Here is a 14,720-nt window from a genome sequence, read left to right on the forward strand (position 1 = left end):
AAAAGAAGCAATGTTGTCTCTCGCGACAATAACCTTTGAGGTATGTCTCCAACTCGGCGGCGCTCTGAGCGGCATTGGCAGTCCGTACCATATGCAAGAGAGCCTGGGTGGAAGACATATCGATCATAGGCGGGAATACGGGGTTACCGAAGAGGCTGTCTTGCTTCTGCTCCTTCGGGTCTTTGTTCGAGAGCGGCGAGGTGGTCGGGACGGTCGGTGGTTGCGGAGCGCCTAGAGGCGCCATCAGGCCGACGAACGGCGTCGCCGCGGTCTTGAAGGCCGGAAACCTCGGGTCCAGGCCTGGTGGATAGCCGTTCCTCGGCGTGCTAAAGTAACTGAAAAACACAATTGACGACGGGACAATTAACCTCTCGGCGATTAACTCTCCGTTACGCGCGCGCGTGTCTGGGTGCACGTCCATCAGCTTGCAGCACTGCCGAGGAATCGCGGCTACAAACTCGAGAGCGCGCCACGCTACGGGGGCGGGGGCGAGGGACGGGGAGGGGGAGGGGAGCGAGGGATTCTAACGAGGCAAAGTCGATACGTACTCGTTGGGGTTGGCGTTGTTGTACTTGGCGGCGAGGCTCCTCATGAAATCACTGTAGTTTCGCCCCATCATCTGCTCCATGTGCTTGAGATGATGGGGTGGCGGCGGGCCCTCGGGTCCACCCAAGGGCGTAGCATTTGGCGGCGTACCTGGGTGACTCGACGAAGAAGGCGTCACGCTCCTCGACGACGTCGAGTTATTGTCGGGCGTGAGTCGCTCCGTCTTGACCTGCAACAGCGAGCGAGTCGCCGCTCTTTTGAAAAATGGGCCGAGCGTGCGCGACCGGACGCGATAACGGCCACCGGAATGCGGGCCAATCAAACGGCAATAAAGGGAACGAGTATAGGCGGAAGTGCTAATTGGCGGCCGCGAGAGCCGCAGGCAGGTGCGACGCGAGGCAAGCTCCTCGATCGAGGATGCCGGTCCCGGCGACGTCTCGCTTCGTCTCGCGCGAGGAAAAGGAAAAACACGGGAAAAATGATAACGTACGTTTTCAAGGTGATATAAATCTTTCTTGCGCAAGCTGCGTGGAACGAACGATCGAGGCAGCTTTACTAGCCGCTACGCGACGTCGCGAGAGAAATTCTCCCGTCTTCCAGGCTCCTCCTCCTCCTCCGCCGGCGAAAACGTCCGGCGAGGACGTTCGCTTCGTCGCCACGCGCGCGATGTATGTACTACGACGACACGCGCGGTCAATAAAAATGTCCGAACTGTTGAGTGCCCTCGGCGCGGCGTGAAGCCGCCGTGTCGGACATGTCCGCAAGTCTGTTCGTCATTTCATCCTACCCGCGACGCGACAATAATCTCGCTATCTTTACTACCTCCTCGTCGCGCCTCGCGCGTTGCGCTCGCGAGGGAACGAAGGCCGCGCGCGGCAGCGGCAGCGGCAGCGGCGTCGTCTCTCAAAAAGTTCCGCCGACCCGACACACTCGCTCGAAAGTCGGAAAGGTTGCTTTACCATATTTAAGAATACGCGATTGTACATACAGCGCGCGATAATTGATGGCCGATAGGAAGATAGATAATTAGCCGTTCTCCATGCGCGCGCTCGCGCGGTGAATGCCGACTGCAAATCATGAAAAATCACAGGGACAATGCAACAATGAACAATGAGAGACGACGGGAGACAATGAGACAAGGTCGTCGCGCGGATGACGGAGCTGCGAGGGAAATTATTGTTGCAAATCGGCTCACCGCGAGCGCCGATAAGGACACGTCCGCGCCGTTTCTCCCATTGTAGTCCGGCGGACGATCTCATTCGACTAATCTCGCGCGCGGCGCGGCGCGACTTCTCAACACGTAGCTGACGCTGCTAACGTTAACAAACCGACTTTATGCACGCGCGGCAAAAAGGCACTTCCCGTTCGTCCCCGGGAGAATTCTCAACGGCACCACGCCTTCGACGTCGGACGAGACGGACGTCGAGAGAGTCGGACGCAGCGCGCAGCTCGGCGCACCGAGATACGTTCCGCTCGCGGGACGGCGGGGAATCCCTCTCTCTCTCTCTCTCTCTCTCTCTCTCTCTCTCTCTCGCTATCTCGCTCTCTCTCTCGCTCGCTCGCTCGCTCGCCCGGTGCATTAGTTCCCGGGAACAGATTGCATCTGAGATATGGTAATGAAGGCAACGCGTGGCGCAAGAGTCGACTCCTCTCCGGCGCGGCGAGAGAGCGCGCCGTGACACCAAGAAGAACGAGACTCGATTGGCGTAGAATAGGGTCCCCGAGGAGCAGCCGCTCGCGCAGCAGAGGCCGCGGTAAATCTCTTTCTCGCCTGCGAGAACCTCTTCCCTGACAAGGAACCGCTCCGGGCTCACGACGCGGACACGATCTCGTGTGTACGTTTCGAATGGCCGTTCCGGCCGCCGCGAACCGCCTCAACCGTGGGCAACTTGAGGAGCGCTTCGCGAGAGAGGAGCGTGCTTTCGACGAGGGAGCTTTCGAGCGGCGCGCACCGTCGTCGTCGACGCGGAGCCCCGCGGGTAGGTTACTTCGCGGTGGTGCTCTGCGCGGGAAGAACGATCGAGCCCTTCGCGGGCTCGCCGTTTGCGGAATTGCAGGTAGACGAGTCGTCGTCTACCTGCCGCTCGGACGGAGTTTCAGCGAATGAATTGAACGTTATTGTGAAAGGGGGAAGGGGAGGGAGTTGCCGCCGCCTCCCGAATAATTCCGATGCGAGCGACAACTAATCCCCCCCCCCCGCCCGCCATTATCGTTGATCGAATAGCCGGCGCGCGGAATCCCGGATACCGGAAAGCTAATCAGTCAGGCCGAGAGAGAGAGAGAGAGAGAGAGGGGGGGGCCTCCGTACACGGGCGATTAATTTCTCGAGTCTCCCTCGGGGTGTATCCGTCCGAGAGATCCACCTATTCATCGGAGTTACGGGTCTCTCTCGGCTAAGGAGAAATTCCCGCGCGTCACGGCCCGGCTATTCTTTCTAACGACGAGCGTCAATTTTTTACCATCGCTCCGCTCCTAAGCAGCCAGCGGAGGCTCCTCTCTTTTTTCTACTTCGATCATTTTTTTTTTCTTCTTCTTCCTCCGCTTCTCCGGCCGAGTCGTTTACAGAAGCGTCCGGCGGATCGACGCGGATGTCAACGGCGGGATGACACCGCGGTTTCTCCAATGTCAGTTGACATAGTTACCGCGCGCGCCTTCGGCCTTAAACGGGACTCCACGTGTACACGTGCGCGCGAGGACGACTCGCTACCGCGGGCCTCTGAGCAGAGTCGAGTCGCAGCTAGGGATGCTGATTTTTTTTTCTTCAAACAAACAGATCGCGATTTAAAGATCGATTCGAATCACGAAGAGAAAAAAATCGATCTTTAAAAAATCGTTTTGCAAAAAATCGATTTGAATCGGTATGCATGTAAAGTGAACCACTCCACCATTAAAGTATACTATCTGTCAAATCTCTACACTCTAAAGTAGACCTCGTGTTTAATTCATATAAAATTTAATATGAATTAAAGAAATTAAACAGATGGTATACTCTTTTGGTTGTGTTGTGTGTGTGTGTGTGTGTGTGTGTGTGTGTGTGTGTGTGTGTGTGTGTGTGTGGCCACAACAAGATAGAAAAAGATTTTTAAATCTTTATGCTAAGGATTTAATTCGTTTGATTAAACATCAATCAAGGGTTTTTAAACGTTATTAAATAAGAAATCACGTTTACTATTATATGCATATATATATATATATAATATATATTATTGTATGGAGTGGCTGTGATTGGTTCGCGCGTTCCGTTCCGTTGAAAATTTTCGTCCATCGGGACATCTAAAGGGCAACTAAAGGAAACTAAACATGTACCAGTAGAGAGTGAAGAAATCGTGTTGGCGATTTTCAGAATTGACAGATCGAAACCTCGAATCAATTCAGTTCCAGAGAATCGATTTAAAACCGCTAAATCCCTAGTCGCAGCTCTCCTCTCGCCGAGAGCCGGCGCACGTGACGAGCGAGCGAGCGCTGGACGAGAAGGTTCAAACACTCGGCTCTTCGCGGAAGAACTCTCTCGGGGGAAATTTGTACGACAAATGTCGCGCAGCGACGGGAAAGAATAACGGAAAAGTCCCGCGCGACTCGCGTACGACGGTCACGTTACGTCAACACGTTGTGCGCGCGCGTTTGCGTAGGCGCACGGGGGAGCCTCGGAGCGTCCAGGAATTTAGCGCAAACACGCCGCGCGAGCGCGAGCGTGCCAGGAGCGCTCGCGAGAGCGTCGCGGACACACCAGGCATAGCGATGCAACGATAAGTCGATAATATCGAAATATTTTTCGATATTTTTTGTCTCCGATAAAACCGACGTATCGATATGAATTTTACTGATTTTCGTATTTTTCAGTTAGAGATCTGAGGGCGTATTACGGTTCTACGACCGAGATGAAAATGACCAAAAAGTGAGTCAATTCACTAGAACATGTATTATGCAATTGATCTCGATGTCTAGTAAATTCGCTCACTTTTATCATTTCCACCTCAATCGTTGAACCGTAATAGATCTCCTGCTCCGTGCATATGGTGGTGATCTCCGGCAAATGACCGCGGTTCGTTATATATCTTCTAATAAGAATACGACGATAAATTATATCAAGAGAAAAATTTTTAAAAGATCTTTTCAAATTTTTCCCGCATACCTTTTATATGCATACCACCCCTGTATGTATACATTTTTTTTTTTATATAAATATCGATATTTTTCAAAATTATCCACATTATCGTTATCGATGGTTCTGAATAACGATAATATCGTTATCGATATTCTGAGAAATCGTTGCATCCCCTACACCAGGGACGCGTCGACCGTCGACGTTTCTCCTTCTCGACAGTCCCGCGAAAGAGCAAACGCGCCCCCTCACCTGGGTGGTGTCGAGACCATTCTGGTTCTGCCGCCTCCTGTTCCTCGGTGGCCTCGGGGTTGCCGCACCGGACAGGTGGGCACCCTGAGGGCTCCCGCCCCTGGCGTCGACCGCTGTGTTCGCTGCCAGGGTGGCCCCGTCGTTGTTCTCCGTGTGCGTTCCTAAATCCGCTGTCTCTCCACGGTCGCCGCCACGTGGTGCTGTACCCGTGGACACGCTCTCGCCCGACACCTCACCTGGAAGCAGCAAAGCGAACAAGCTCGTCAAGCCCGGCTCGGTGAGAAGACGCGTGGAAAGAGCGCCCCCGAGAGAGACTGACTCTCTCTCTCTCTCTCTCTCTCTCTCTCTCTCTCTCAAGAAACCTCGAAAAGGACGTCGACTATCGCGCGAGGAGCGACTCTCAGAGACGCCTCTGACGAAGCGGTAAATTGGTAGCGCGCGCGCGTTGCGACAAAACAAGCGGCGGAGGTCGAGCTTCGTAACGACGAGGCGACGCGTAATGCCGCGCTGACGTCGTAAAGCTTCCCCGCGACGTCGCGTCGTCGTGTAAACGGTGTCTTTCGACACAGGGAATTTCGATGAAATACGCAAGAGGGATCACCGTAGGACACGATTACGCACGGTGGCGGCGCTTAGCCACTGACACCGGCAGATTTACGCACAATAAATGGCCCCGGCCCACGGCCAGCGCTATTATCTTTCACCTCGATCGAAGACGCGTATCTCGTAAGCGGGAGCGAGAGAGAGAAAGGAGCGACGAGAGGTGAGGAGAGAGAGAGAGAGAGAGAAAGAAGAGGGAGGGGGCGCGGGAGGGCGGCGAGATCGGACGGGGATCTCGTCGTCGAGAGGGGCTCGAGAGAGCGGCCACCACCGCGGCTCCACCGAAAATATCCAATAAATTCTTGTCATCGTTAAGCGCCGGGAATTTTATGGAGGCAGTAACTCGTCCGCAACCGCCGAATTTGCCGGCCGATACGATCGGCCGCGCTTAATGCAGCGGTTGACGCCGGCCAACGGTGCCGTGGAACGCGAGATACGAGGGCCTCCTCCTGCTCCTCCTCCTCCTCCTCCCCCCCCCCTCTTCGTATCGCGTGGCTTCTTTCGCGCTCGATTTTGGGCACAAGTTACCGTGCTCATCGCGATCCCCTCGCGACTAGGGTGACCCCATATTCTTTTAAGAGTACATGTACTCTTTTTAAGGTGGTAATAAGAGTACTTTCTACTTTTTACGTATCGTACTCTTTTTTTCGTAATGTCGATTATACTTTGTCGACAATCACCAGAGAGCAGACTTCGGTGACGTTTTTATCTCACTCACAGCATTTGAGCGCCGCGAGCGCCAATACCCGATTATGCGTAGAGGTTCTGCGCAACTACCGAGAGCCACAACGCAAACGTAGAAAGAGGACTGCGCAATGGACTGATGAAAGAAATAGGTTTACCGTTGACTCGGTAAAAAAAAGTTTATTAATGGTTAAATGGTTAAATTAGAAAGAATTTGATTGGTCTGAATTTTACGATTATCCTCTAAGCAATAAGAAATTGTTAAGCGATGTACGGAGTAGCGCAAAATAAATAACTATAAAGTATCTTAATAATATAATAAAATATATGTGCTCGACTAATATTTCTCGGTTTATTTAGTAGCCCACTATGTTTTATTTTAAATATTAAATACCTAGTAATCCATTAATCATTGTCCCAGATAAAACACAAAATCATCATTCTGACGTCAAAATGACACAATTTTCATATTATTTGACGTCACCTCGACTTTTATATGATTTTGTGTTCTACTTCTACTGCACTCTTTTGGGACCGTAATTAGTACTCTTTTATACACTTTTTCTTACCCGTCTTTTACTCTTTCTTTATGACTGAGATATGATCACTCTACTCGCGACAGTTGTTTCTTCGCCGACCGGCGCTCGCGCCTTCTCCGCCACGAACGTTCATTAGACTCTCGAAGGGCACATCGATAACACGCGTCTTCGCGAGCTGAATTGTTGGATCTCGCGGAACCGCGAGTGTCGTCGTCATGGGCAATCGTCATCCGCAATTCAGCGAACGACCGCGCGGGATCTTCCAAAGTCAGGCATATCGAGATATCGACCGCGAACGAGGCTGGTACTTGCACCGAGCGGGCCGATAGCGCCCGGATAGAGAATAGCGGAGACGATAACGGGTGTCAACCGCCTCCGCTATGAGCCCGTACGGAAGTAAGGCCGGGATTACGATGAACTTAACGTAACGGGACGCGACGGGACGTGAAGTGACACAAAAACACCTAAAACACATTGTTTTATACGCGGCTAGTTACGATCGACTTTACGTAACGTGACGTGAAACATCGGAACTTAACGCGACGTGAAGCTTGCCAATGTCAAGTTTAGATGTTGCGTTCCGTCAAGTCGGACTGTTCACGTGACACTTTCAGCCAATCAACGTTGCGCCAGGTTATGTCCGTCCGTCACCAAACTGAATTCTTCTTCGAAAAATATCTCTCACACCAATGGTATTCGTATTCGTTTCCTCTTCCACACAGTTGACGATACAAATACCCGGCCAAAATTAAATTTACAAATTGATAATGCCTCACAGCAGAATTCATTATTACGGCGCGTTACGGTGATCGTAATATCAAATATAACCTCAAATTCACGTCACGTCACTTCACGTCCCGTCGCGAGCGCGAACGTTGTGTGATTCTTGCGTCCGACGTTAAGAGCGCAGCGTTCGCGCGCGTCGTCGTCGACGCGCTACATTCTACGATCCGGTGGCGCGAAAGCGGCGCGAGACACAGGCGAGAGTAGCGATCGTAAAAGCCGCTTCTATGACACTCCGCCAAATGTCTTCATTATTTCGAGTTGGGATATTTACAGCTGCCCATAAAAATTCCATTAGGCGCTATTTGCCGGCTGGGGAAACTCTACTCCCCCCGCTCGCCGCGCCGCGCCGCGCCGTGGAGAGCCGGGACGAGGAAGCGCGAACAAGAAGACACGCACCGCGCGAGCGGACGCGACCGGCGAGAGAGAGAGAGAGAGAGAGAGAGAGAGAGAGAGGACGGGGAGATGACTCGCCATAAAAGACGTCCAAATAGTTATAAAATTGGAGAGTATGCGGGCACCAAACATTGTGCGTAGGCACCGTTTCATGACGAACCGGGCCGTTAATGAGGATGACGGCAACGGTATGTCGGTGGCGCGTCGTCGCGCGAGCGAGGAAAAGGACTTAATTAATTTTAATGAATTTCAATAGCGCCGTCGCGCGCGCCGCCGCGCGGAGCCGGAGGCTCGATGATTTGTAGACTGCCAGAATTTACGGCAGCCCATTAAAGAGGAAATATTATTAAGTGCGCACGGCCGATGAAAAGCGCGCGGCCTCGCGACGGATCGTGACGAAACGTGACGTGAGACGAACGACCGTGATCGAGGAAGAGAGTCGCTCGGCAGCTCGTCGTCGATTTTTGCTGAAATTACTTGTTGATAAGAGCGACGAGTCCCGCCAGCGTGCACATTGTTGCGCCACGCTAATCACACGAAACGGAAGGTTTCCTCAGCCGCGCGAACTCCGTCTCGCCGTAACAGCACGTCTCTCTCCCTTTCCCGCGCTCGTTTCTCACGTTTTTCGCGACTTTTACGCCGGCGCGACGCGGCGGTAGCGCGTCGCCGGCACGTACGACAAATATCGTAACGACACCGCGGGAACTCCCAAGGTAGTGAGAGGCATTGTTTAACGATCGTGCGCGCCGCCGTTCTGTTGGCCGACAGTTCGACCGCCGACGGCAATGTTTGCACAGTCGCGGGGAGAAAAACGCCCTGAGCAGCTTCGGCGGAATTCGGCCGTCGGAGTCCGAGCTGAGGCTCAGAGAGAGTGAGAGAGTGAGAGAGTGAGAGAGAGAGAGAGAGAGAGAGAGAGAGAGAGAGAGAGAGAGGGGCAAGGCGCCGCACAGACGCGAGGCAGCTCGCTCGCGCGAAATCCAAACGACGTTACGGCCAATTGAACAGAACGATGCGATCAAACTCGTTCGCTCGCTTCTCGCGAGTTATCCCGCGGACACTTGCGAATTCGAAAGGCGCGCGACGACTGCGAAACTTTCGTCGCCGTTCCCCCTCGGGAACAAGCCAACCCCCGCACGCCGAGCGATAAGCGATAAGAGCGGACGATGGCGATACAGTAGCGTGGAAAAGAAGCCCGCCGCATGCGAACGATCGAAGCGGAGGGAAGCGGACGCGGGTTAACAGAGCGGCTATCCACGGCGAATACTGAGAGGCAACGCCTGGTCCCGCGTGGCTGTGTGTGAAATATCGTAACGACGTGTTAAAACGAACTAACATGCAACGCACGTACCCGCGCGAGCGACGCAGACGACGGCCGTTGCATGCGAGCGGCGGGGACGTCTTCGCGCCTCTTCGCGGCGGACGGCGCAACGAAAGTGCGAGTCCGAGAGCCGCGCGCGGCAGCTCGCCGTTTCGCGATTCGCCGATCGGGATTCACGGGGTATTCGCGAGAGCCGATGTGACGTGCCGCGGGGCAGAGCAAGGAACGGAGGAGCAGAGAGGCGTGTGAGAGAGAGAGAGAGAGAGAGACCCATCGTCGTCGTCGTCGTCCGGCACGCGTCCGCGCGTAAACGGTAGCCCGCCTCCGATTTGATCTATTAGATCTCGCGGATCGAGACACGCGTGTAATTTAGCGGCCAGCGCCGCGCGCGCGCGCGCGCAGCCTGCCTTAACTATTTCGTTCCCCGGACGAGACAGCTTCGGCGAAAAAGCGAGCCGTCGCGTCGCCGGGAAGACACACCGCGCGAGATAAAACGTGCGTACGTAGGTAGGTACACCAGCACGCACGCAGGCAGGCCAACACGCGAGCGTACGTGTGTGAGAGAGAGAGAGAGAGAGAGAGAGAGAGAGAGAGAGAGAGAGAACACGGGGAGAGCTCATAGTAATAGCGCATACCGTAGTCATAAATTATCCGGCGCGACCGCGGCTAAAACGAATTGACCTTCGAGGTCGCGCGCGGAGTGCCGCGCGACGGGAATAATGCCGGCGGCCCTCCTCGGGTCGGCGTTAATTATTCTCGCGTTAAGAGTCGGAGGAATCCCAGCAGGCTGGGAATTTTTCCACGATCACCCGGCCGAGATAGAGACGGCCGGGGACCGGGGAAGAGTTGCGTAACGCGCCGCGTGATATAGGATCGATGATCCATCCAGCGTCGCCGTCGTCCCCGCGACGCGTCGCGGCAGCAGGAAACGACGCGCCACGGCGCCGCGGCCGGCGCCGGCGGTGGAGTCCTCCCGAGACGCTTCCGCGCCGCGAACGCGATATATTGTTCCACGGTGACCCAGAAAGCCGACGGCGTCCGTTCTCATATGCGCGTGTGTGTACGCGCGAGAAAGAGAGAGAGAGAGAGAGAGAGAGAGAGAGAGAGAGAGAGAGAGAGAGAGAGAGAGAAAGAGAGAGAGCGAGCGTGTAATTTGAGCCGCCGATGCCGGCGACGAGCTGCTCGCGACGGTGCTTGCGACAATGTTTCGTGAGCGCGCGACGAGAAGCGCGAGAGTGTCTCCTTCACGTCGCCGGCAGAGCGACGAAAGCCCCGAATCTGAATTTGCTACATTTCCTAAATACGTAACAGGTCACACAGAGAGATGTTTCTCTTCCGGTCGCGGCCATTGTCCCCGGTATCCCGAATGTTTCAACCAGTTTGTCCAATTTCCGAAAACTCGAGTGCGCAACGTTTCCGGAAGTAGATGAAATTCTTCCAAACGCAGCGGAGATGCGAGTTTCGCTCGAAGTCCAGAGAGAGAGAGGGAACGTTGGCTGGGTAGGGTACTCGCCGGTTTAACACCCCCGTGACTATACGGTACACGCCGAGTGTCCCACGGTGTTTCGATCGAGCGACTGGAAACCGGATGCGGGCGCGTACGTGTCGTTTCCTCCGTCTGCAGTCGACCTCAGCAAGGCTGGCCGCGGCGGCCGAGCCGGCATACGCGTGCGTATGCGTGTGAGGTGTGTGCGGGCCCGCACGCAGCCACGCAGCCACGCGAGTACGCACGTCGTACGGTCCGCATCCGGGGTCGGCTCGTCGCTTAATGAACGATCAAGCGACGCGTCGCGCGGCCCGTCATTACGCGCTTATTGCCGCGGAGGCTACCGCTCTCGCTCTCCCGTCGCGCTTCTTTTCTCGGCTTACTCTTCTTTTCATTCTTCCTGCCCCGTCCGCGGGACAGGATTCTCAATGGGGAGAGGGATTCCGTTGCACTCCCTCCCCCCCCGCCCCCCGCCGCCGTCACGTGAGCGCACGCGACCGCCGACAGTTCGCGGATCGGCGTTCCTGCTGAATCGCGACATTTCGATGCCGCACGCCGCGACGCCACTCGCGGGCTCGGATTGCAAATTAAGAATGGTTCCGGTTTCGCGTTTCCGTTTCGTAACGCGAGAAACACACGGCGTCATCAACGGAAAAATTATCGTGACTGACTGAATGTTGTTCCGTCGTTGCCGGATACGATATGTGCTAGCTCCTCTCTCTCTCTCTCCCTCTCTCTCTCTCTCTCTCTCTGGCGCTACCTCTCCGCCGCGCCGGTCTTCTGCGATCGAGCCGACTGAATATCGCAATGACGTCGTAGCGCGAGCGTTCTGCCCGGCGATGAATTCACAATTCGCCTCATTTCGCCGCGATATTCGTATTCCGGTAGAACACACGACGTTACAAAAGCATAGCTACCGCGCGGCGCGGTCCCACTGCGACCTGGCGCGAGCCATTAATTATCGCGACTGATTTACCGCGACGGTTCACCGTTGCCATACTTTGTCGCCTACAGATACAACAGATAATGATAATTATAATTGCCTTCAACGGTCTCTCAAGAGCTGCCTTGCGCAGGAGCGGCGGTCCAAACGCGGACCAGGACTACGCGGTGGCTGTCACCAAGTACGCGGCCCGACAGCCTCTTCGTCTGCCGGGCAAGGTGAGGGAGGGAGGGAGGGAGGGAGGGAGGGAGAGAGGGAGGGAGGGCGGGCGGGACTGGCTCGTAACTTTTCTAAATTTGCTCGGTTATGCACGCGACCAGCAGGACCGGTTGCGCGACATAAGCGCAAGTTCGACACACCTTCGAACAAATGACTATTAATAAAGCACTTTCGACGAGTGGCGTGTGGCCGCGGGGTATATCTTATCCTTTCTCATGCCGATCATCTCCGGGAGAGACAATTTTTCCCCTCGGACGACTCGGCGCGAACTCCCTCGAATTCGCTCGTACGTCGACTAAGAGACCAAAAAGAACAAAAGAACAGCGAGAAAGCGATTTCTCGGCGACCGGCGCGGCGGGTCGAAAAACGGAGGGCCGTCCGCTCGATTCGCCGCGGCGCGGCGCGACGCGGCGCGGCGCGACGTACAGCGCGCGCGCGCGACCGCCCGCAAGGATAATACCTGTCGTCCGTGACGACCTTTAAAGGCCGGAGACGCTCGCGAGAGAAGCAGGAGCACAGGAGCAGAGACAGAGAGAGAGAGAGAGAGAGAGGGACGAAGGGGAGAAGGAGCAAGAGGAGAAGAGGGAGGAAGAGATTACTGTCGTGGCGTTAACACGATCAACGCCGTCAGCAACGACGACGGCACGCGGTCGTTGGTGGATCCCTTCGGATTGCCGCCGCCGCCGCCGCCGCCGTCGCTCCGCCGTAAACCCGGCCGTAAGTTATGCGCGGCTGCGACCGGGAGGGCCGTCTGCGCGCCATTAAAGCGGGTTATGCCCATTTCAAGTGGAAAATCATAAGCACCGCAAATACGCCGTCATTACTACAGACGCGCTACGAGCTCGCCACTTACTTTGTAATCATGACTAATGCATAATGCAGTAGCGAGACTGCGTGCGCGCTCTTCCTCTCGGCCCCGCGCGTTTTCCCTCTTCCACACGCACTCCTACGCGTGTGCACGTGCACGCGCGCACGTACACACATACCGGGAACCGCGGGCCAGCGCGGCGGGTGCCTCGCAGTCACGTGGACGAGAGAGAGAGAGAGAGAGAGAGAGAGAGATCCTATCCTTGAGGAAGGCGTCCGACGCCGGGGGAAAAAAGCGTATCGCGACGCTACCACGCGGAATTGGATCCTGCGGTGTGACACGCCACGCGAGGCGGACATGGGGAGAGCATGGCAGGCAGATCGTTACGTGACGCTTATGAAATTCCAGACGCGTCGTCTAGCCGACTAGCTGACTCGCTCTCTCGCCGATACCCCGAGGACGATGCAAACGCAACGAACGGCCCCGCGTACACGTGTCCTGAAGTAGGAAGTCGAGTCGAGCTGCGGGACACAACACACCGACGAAACTGACGAAACGCGACTCCACCGGCGGGACACACTTTTTCTCACTACTCCCTCGAATTCGCTCTCGGCGGGAAGAAAAAGGTCGCCATCACGCACGCACGCCAAGTAGACGAAGGGAGCCGGCTGACGCGGGTTTGTACGGGAAATGGCGAAAGCGACGGAGCCCGATCTCTCGCGAGCTTTTCCAGCCGCCGCTCCCGCCGCGCTTCGATAACGGTCGCGCGGCTCTCTCGCGGCCGCAGCACCACGTCTTTGTCCCCTGGACGTGTAACCTTGGTCGCGCGCGGAGAACGGTCGCGAAACAGCTGTTTCAAGTGGAAGGCGCGCGCAGCAGTGGCCTCCCGCGAAACACAATGGCGTTCACGTGAGGCGCAAGCGTTTATTAGCCGACGTTGCTGCGCGCGGCGGGGGTCAGGAGGCAGCGATTTATGGCCAGCAACGTAAGCGGCAGCAACGGCCCCGGGGAGCGGCGATAGAGCAGCGCGAGAGGCTCTCTCTCTCTCTCTCTCTCTCTCTCTCTCTCTCTCTCTCGCTGCCGCGCCGTGCGCCATGGCGCGGACCCGAAGGTCGCCACGTGACGTCGGCCGCGATTGCGTCTCATTGGGAGTCGCCGCGTGTTCGACTTTACGTAGGAACGCGATGCCCGAGCGCCGACACATTCCTGCAACTAATTAGCTCCCGTTGTATTTGCCAGGACGCGACCGTCGTGTCTCTTCGATGCGGCGGCGGCGGCGGCCCTCTCTGCGGATCCTCCTCTCCTTCGCCCGCGTGCGTCTCTCCTCGGCCACGCTTCAGCGCGCTTCTCGAGAGGCGCAACTCGCGACGAGATGCAACGCGGCGAGAATACGTCTCGTTTTGACGAATCCAGAGAAGAGTAAAAAAATGTCTTCTTCTTCTTCCTCTTGGCGAAAATCATGGAAAATATCTCCGAATTACAAAGACTGCCTAATAATATTTTTTCATACGAATATGACAATATTCGAAAATGTGTGTGGTAATTTCCTTGTGCGAGCGGACTCGCTAAAAATTCGTGGAAATCGCGGCAAGTTTCGCGGAAAATGAGAAGCTGCCGTCGTCACGGCCGGGAAACGTCCGACGCGATTTCCATGTAGAGGCACGTATCGCGCTGCACCTTTTATCCTCTCTTTTTACGATCCGCCTGTACGCTTCCCCCTCCCCTGCCGCCGCCGCCGCCGCCGCCGCCGCCGCCGCCGCCGCCGCCTTTGGCGCGCGATGGCCGGTCTTTTATGGTCGCTCGCCAAGACACCGCGACGACGGTGACACTGTACGCTCGTCAGGGTCGCGCACCTGCAAGGAGGTCAGGTTGCGCGGCGTCGCGAAGGACTGCATATCGACGTGTAGGATACCGGTTGGAGACGTCGATACGCACTCGGCATTGATTAACGCGTGTGCGTATGCGTATGAGGTTTCTTGGAAGCTGCCACTCGGCGGATATCCGATTACCCTCGAGCGCCAGCTAAATGTCGTCCGCTCGTCGT

General features: G+C 55.8%; 1 protein-coding gene across 3 annotated transcripts in view; it reads right to left on the reverse strand.

Moving 5' to 3' along the window:
* The window catches only part of LOC105184726 (rho GTPase-activating protein 17), a 141,462-nt gene that overhangs the window by 49,101 nt on the left and 77,641 nt on the right, over positions 1-14,720 (reverse strand). For 2 of the 3 annotated variants that reach the window (XM_019842133.2, XM_011143682.3), the window contains 3 exons: positions 4,901-5,136; positions 549-775; positions 34-335 (listed from right to left, as the gene is read on the reverse strand). In XM_019842133.2, coding sequence (XP_019697692.2) covers positions 34-335; positions 549-775; positions 4,901-5,136 — 765 coding nt within the window. The remainder of the gene's footprint in view (positions 1-33; positions 336-548; positions 776-4,900; positions 5,137-14,720) is intronic. The other variant, XM_025298760.1, reaches the window with a different exon arrangement.

Source organism: Harpegnathos saltator, unplaced genomic scaffold (genome assembly GCF_003227715.2).
Source record: "Harpegnathos saltator strain DR-91 unplaced genomic scaffold, Hsal_v8.6 scaffold237, whole genome shotgun sequence".
Taxonomy (NCBI): Eukaryota; Metazoa; Arthropoda; class Insecta; order Hymenoptera; family Formicidae; genus Harpegnathos; species Harpegnathos saltator.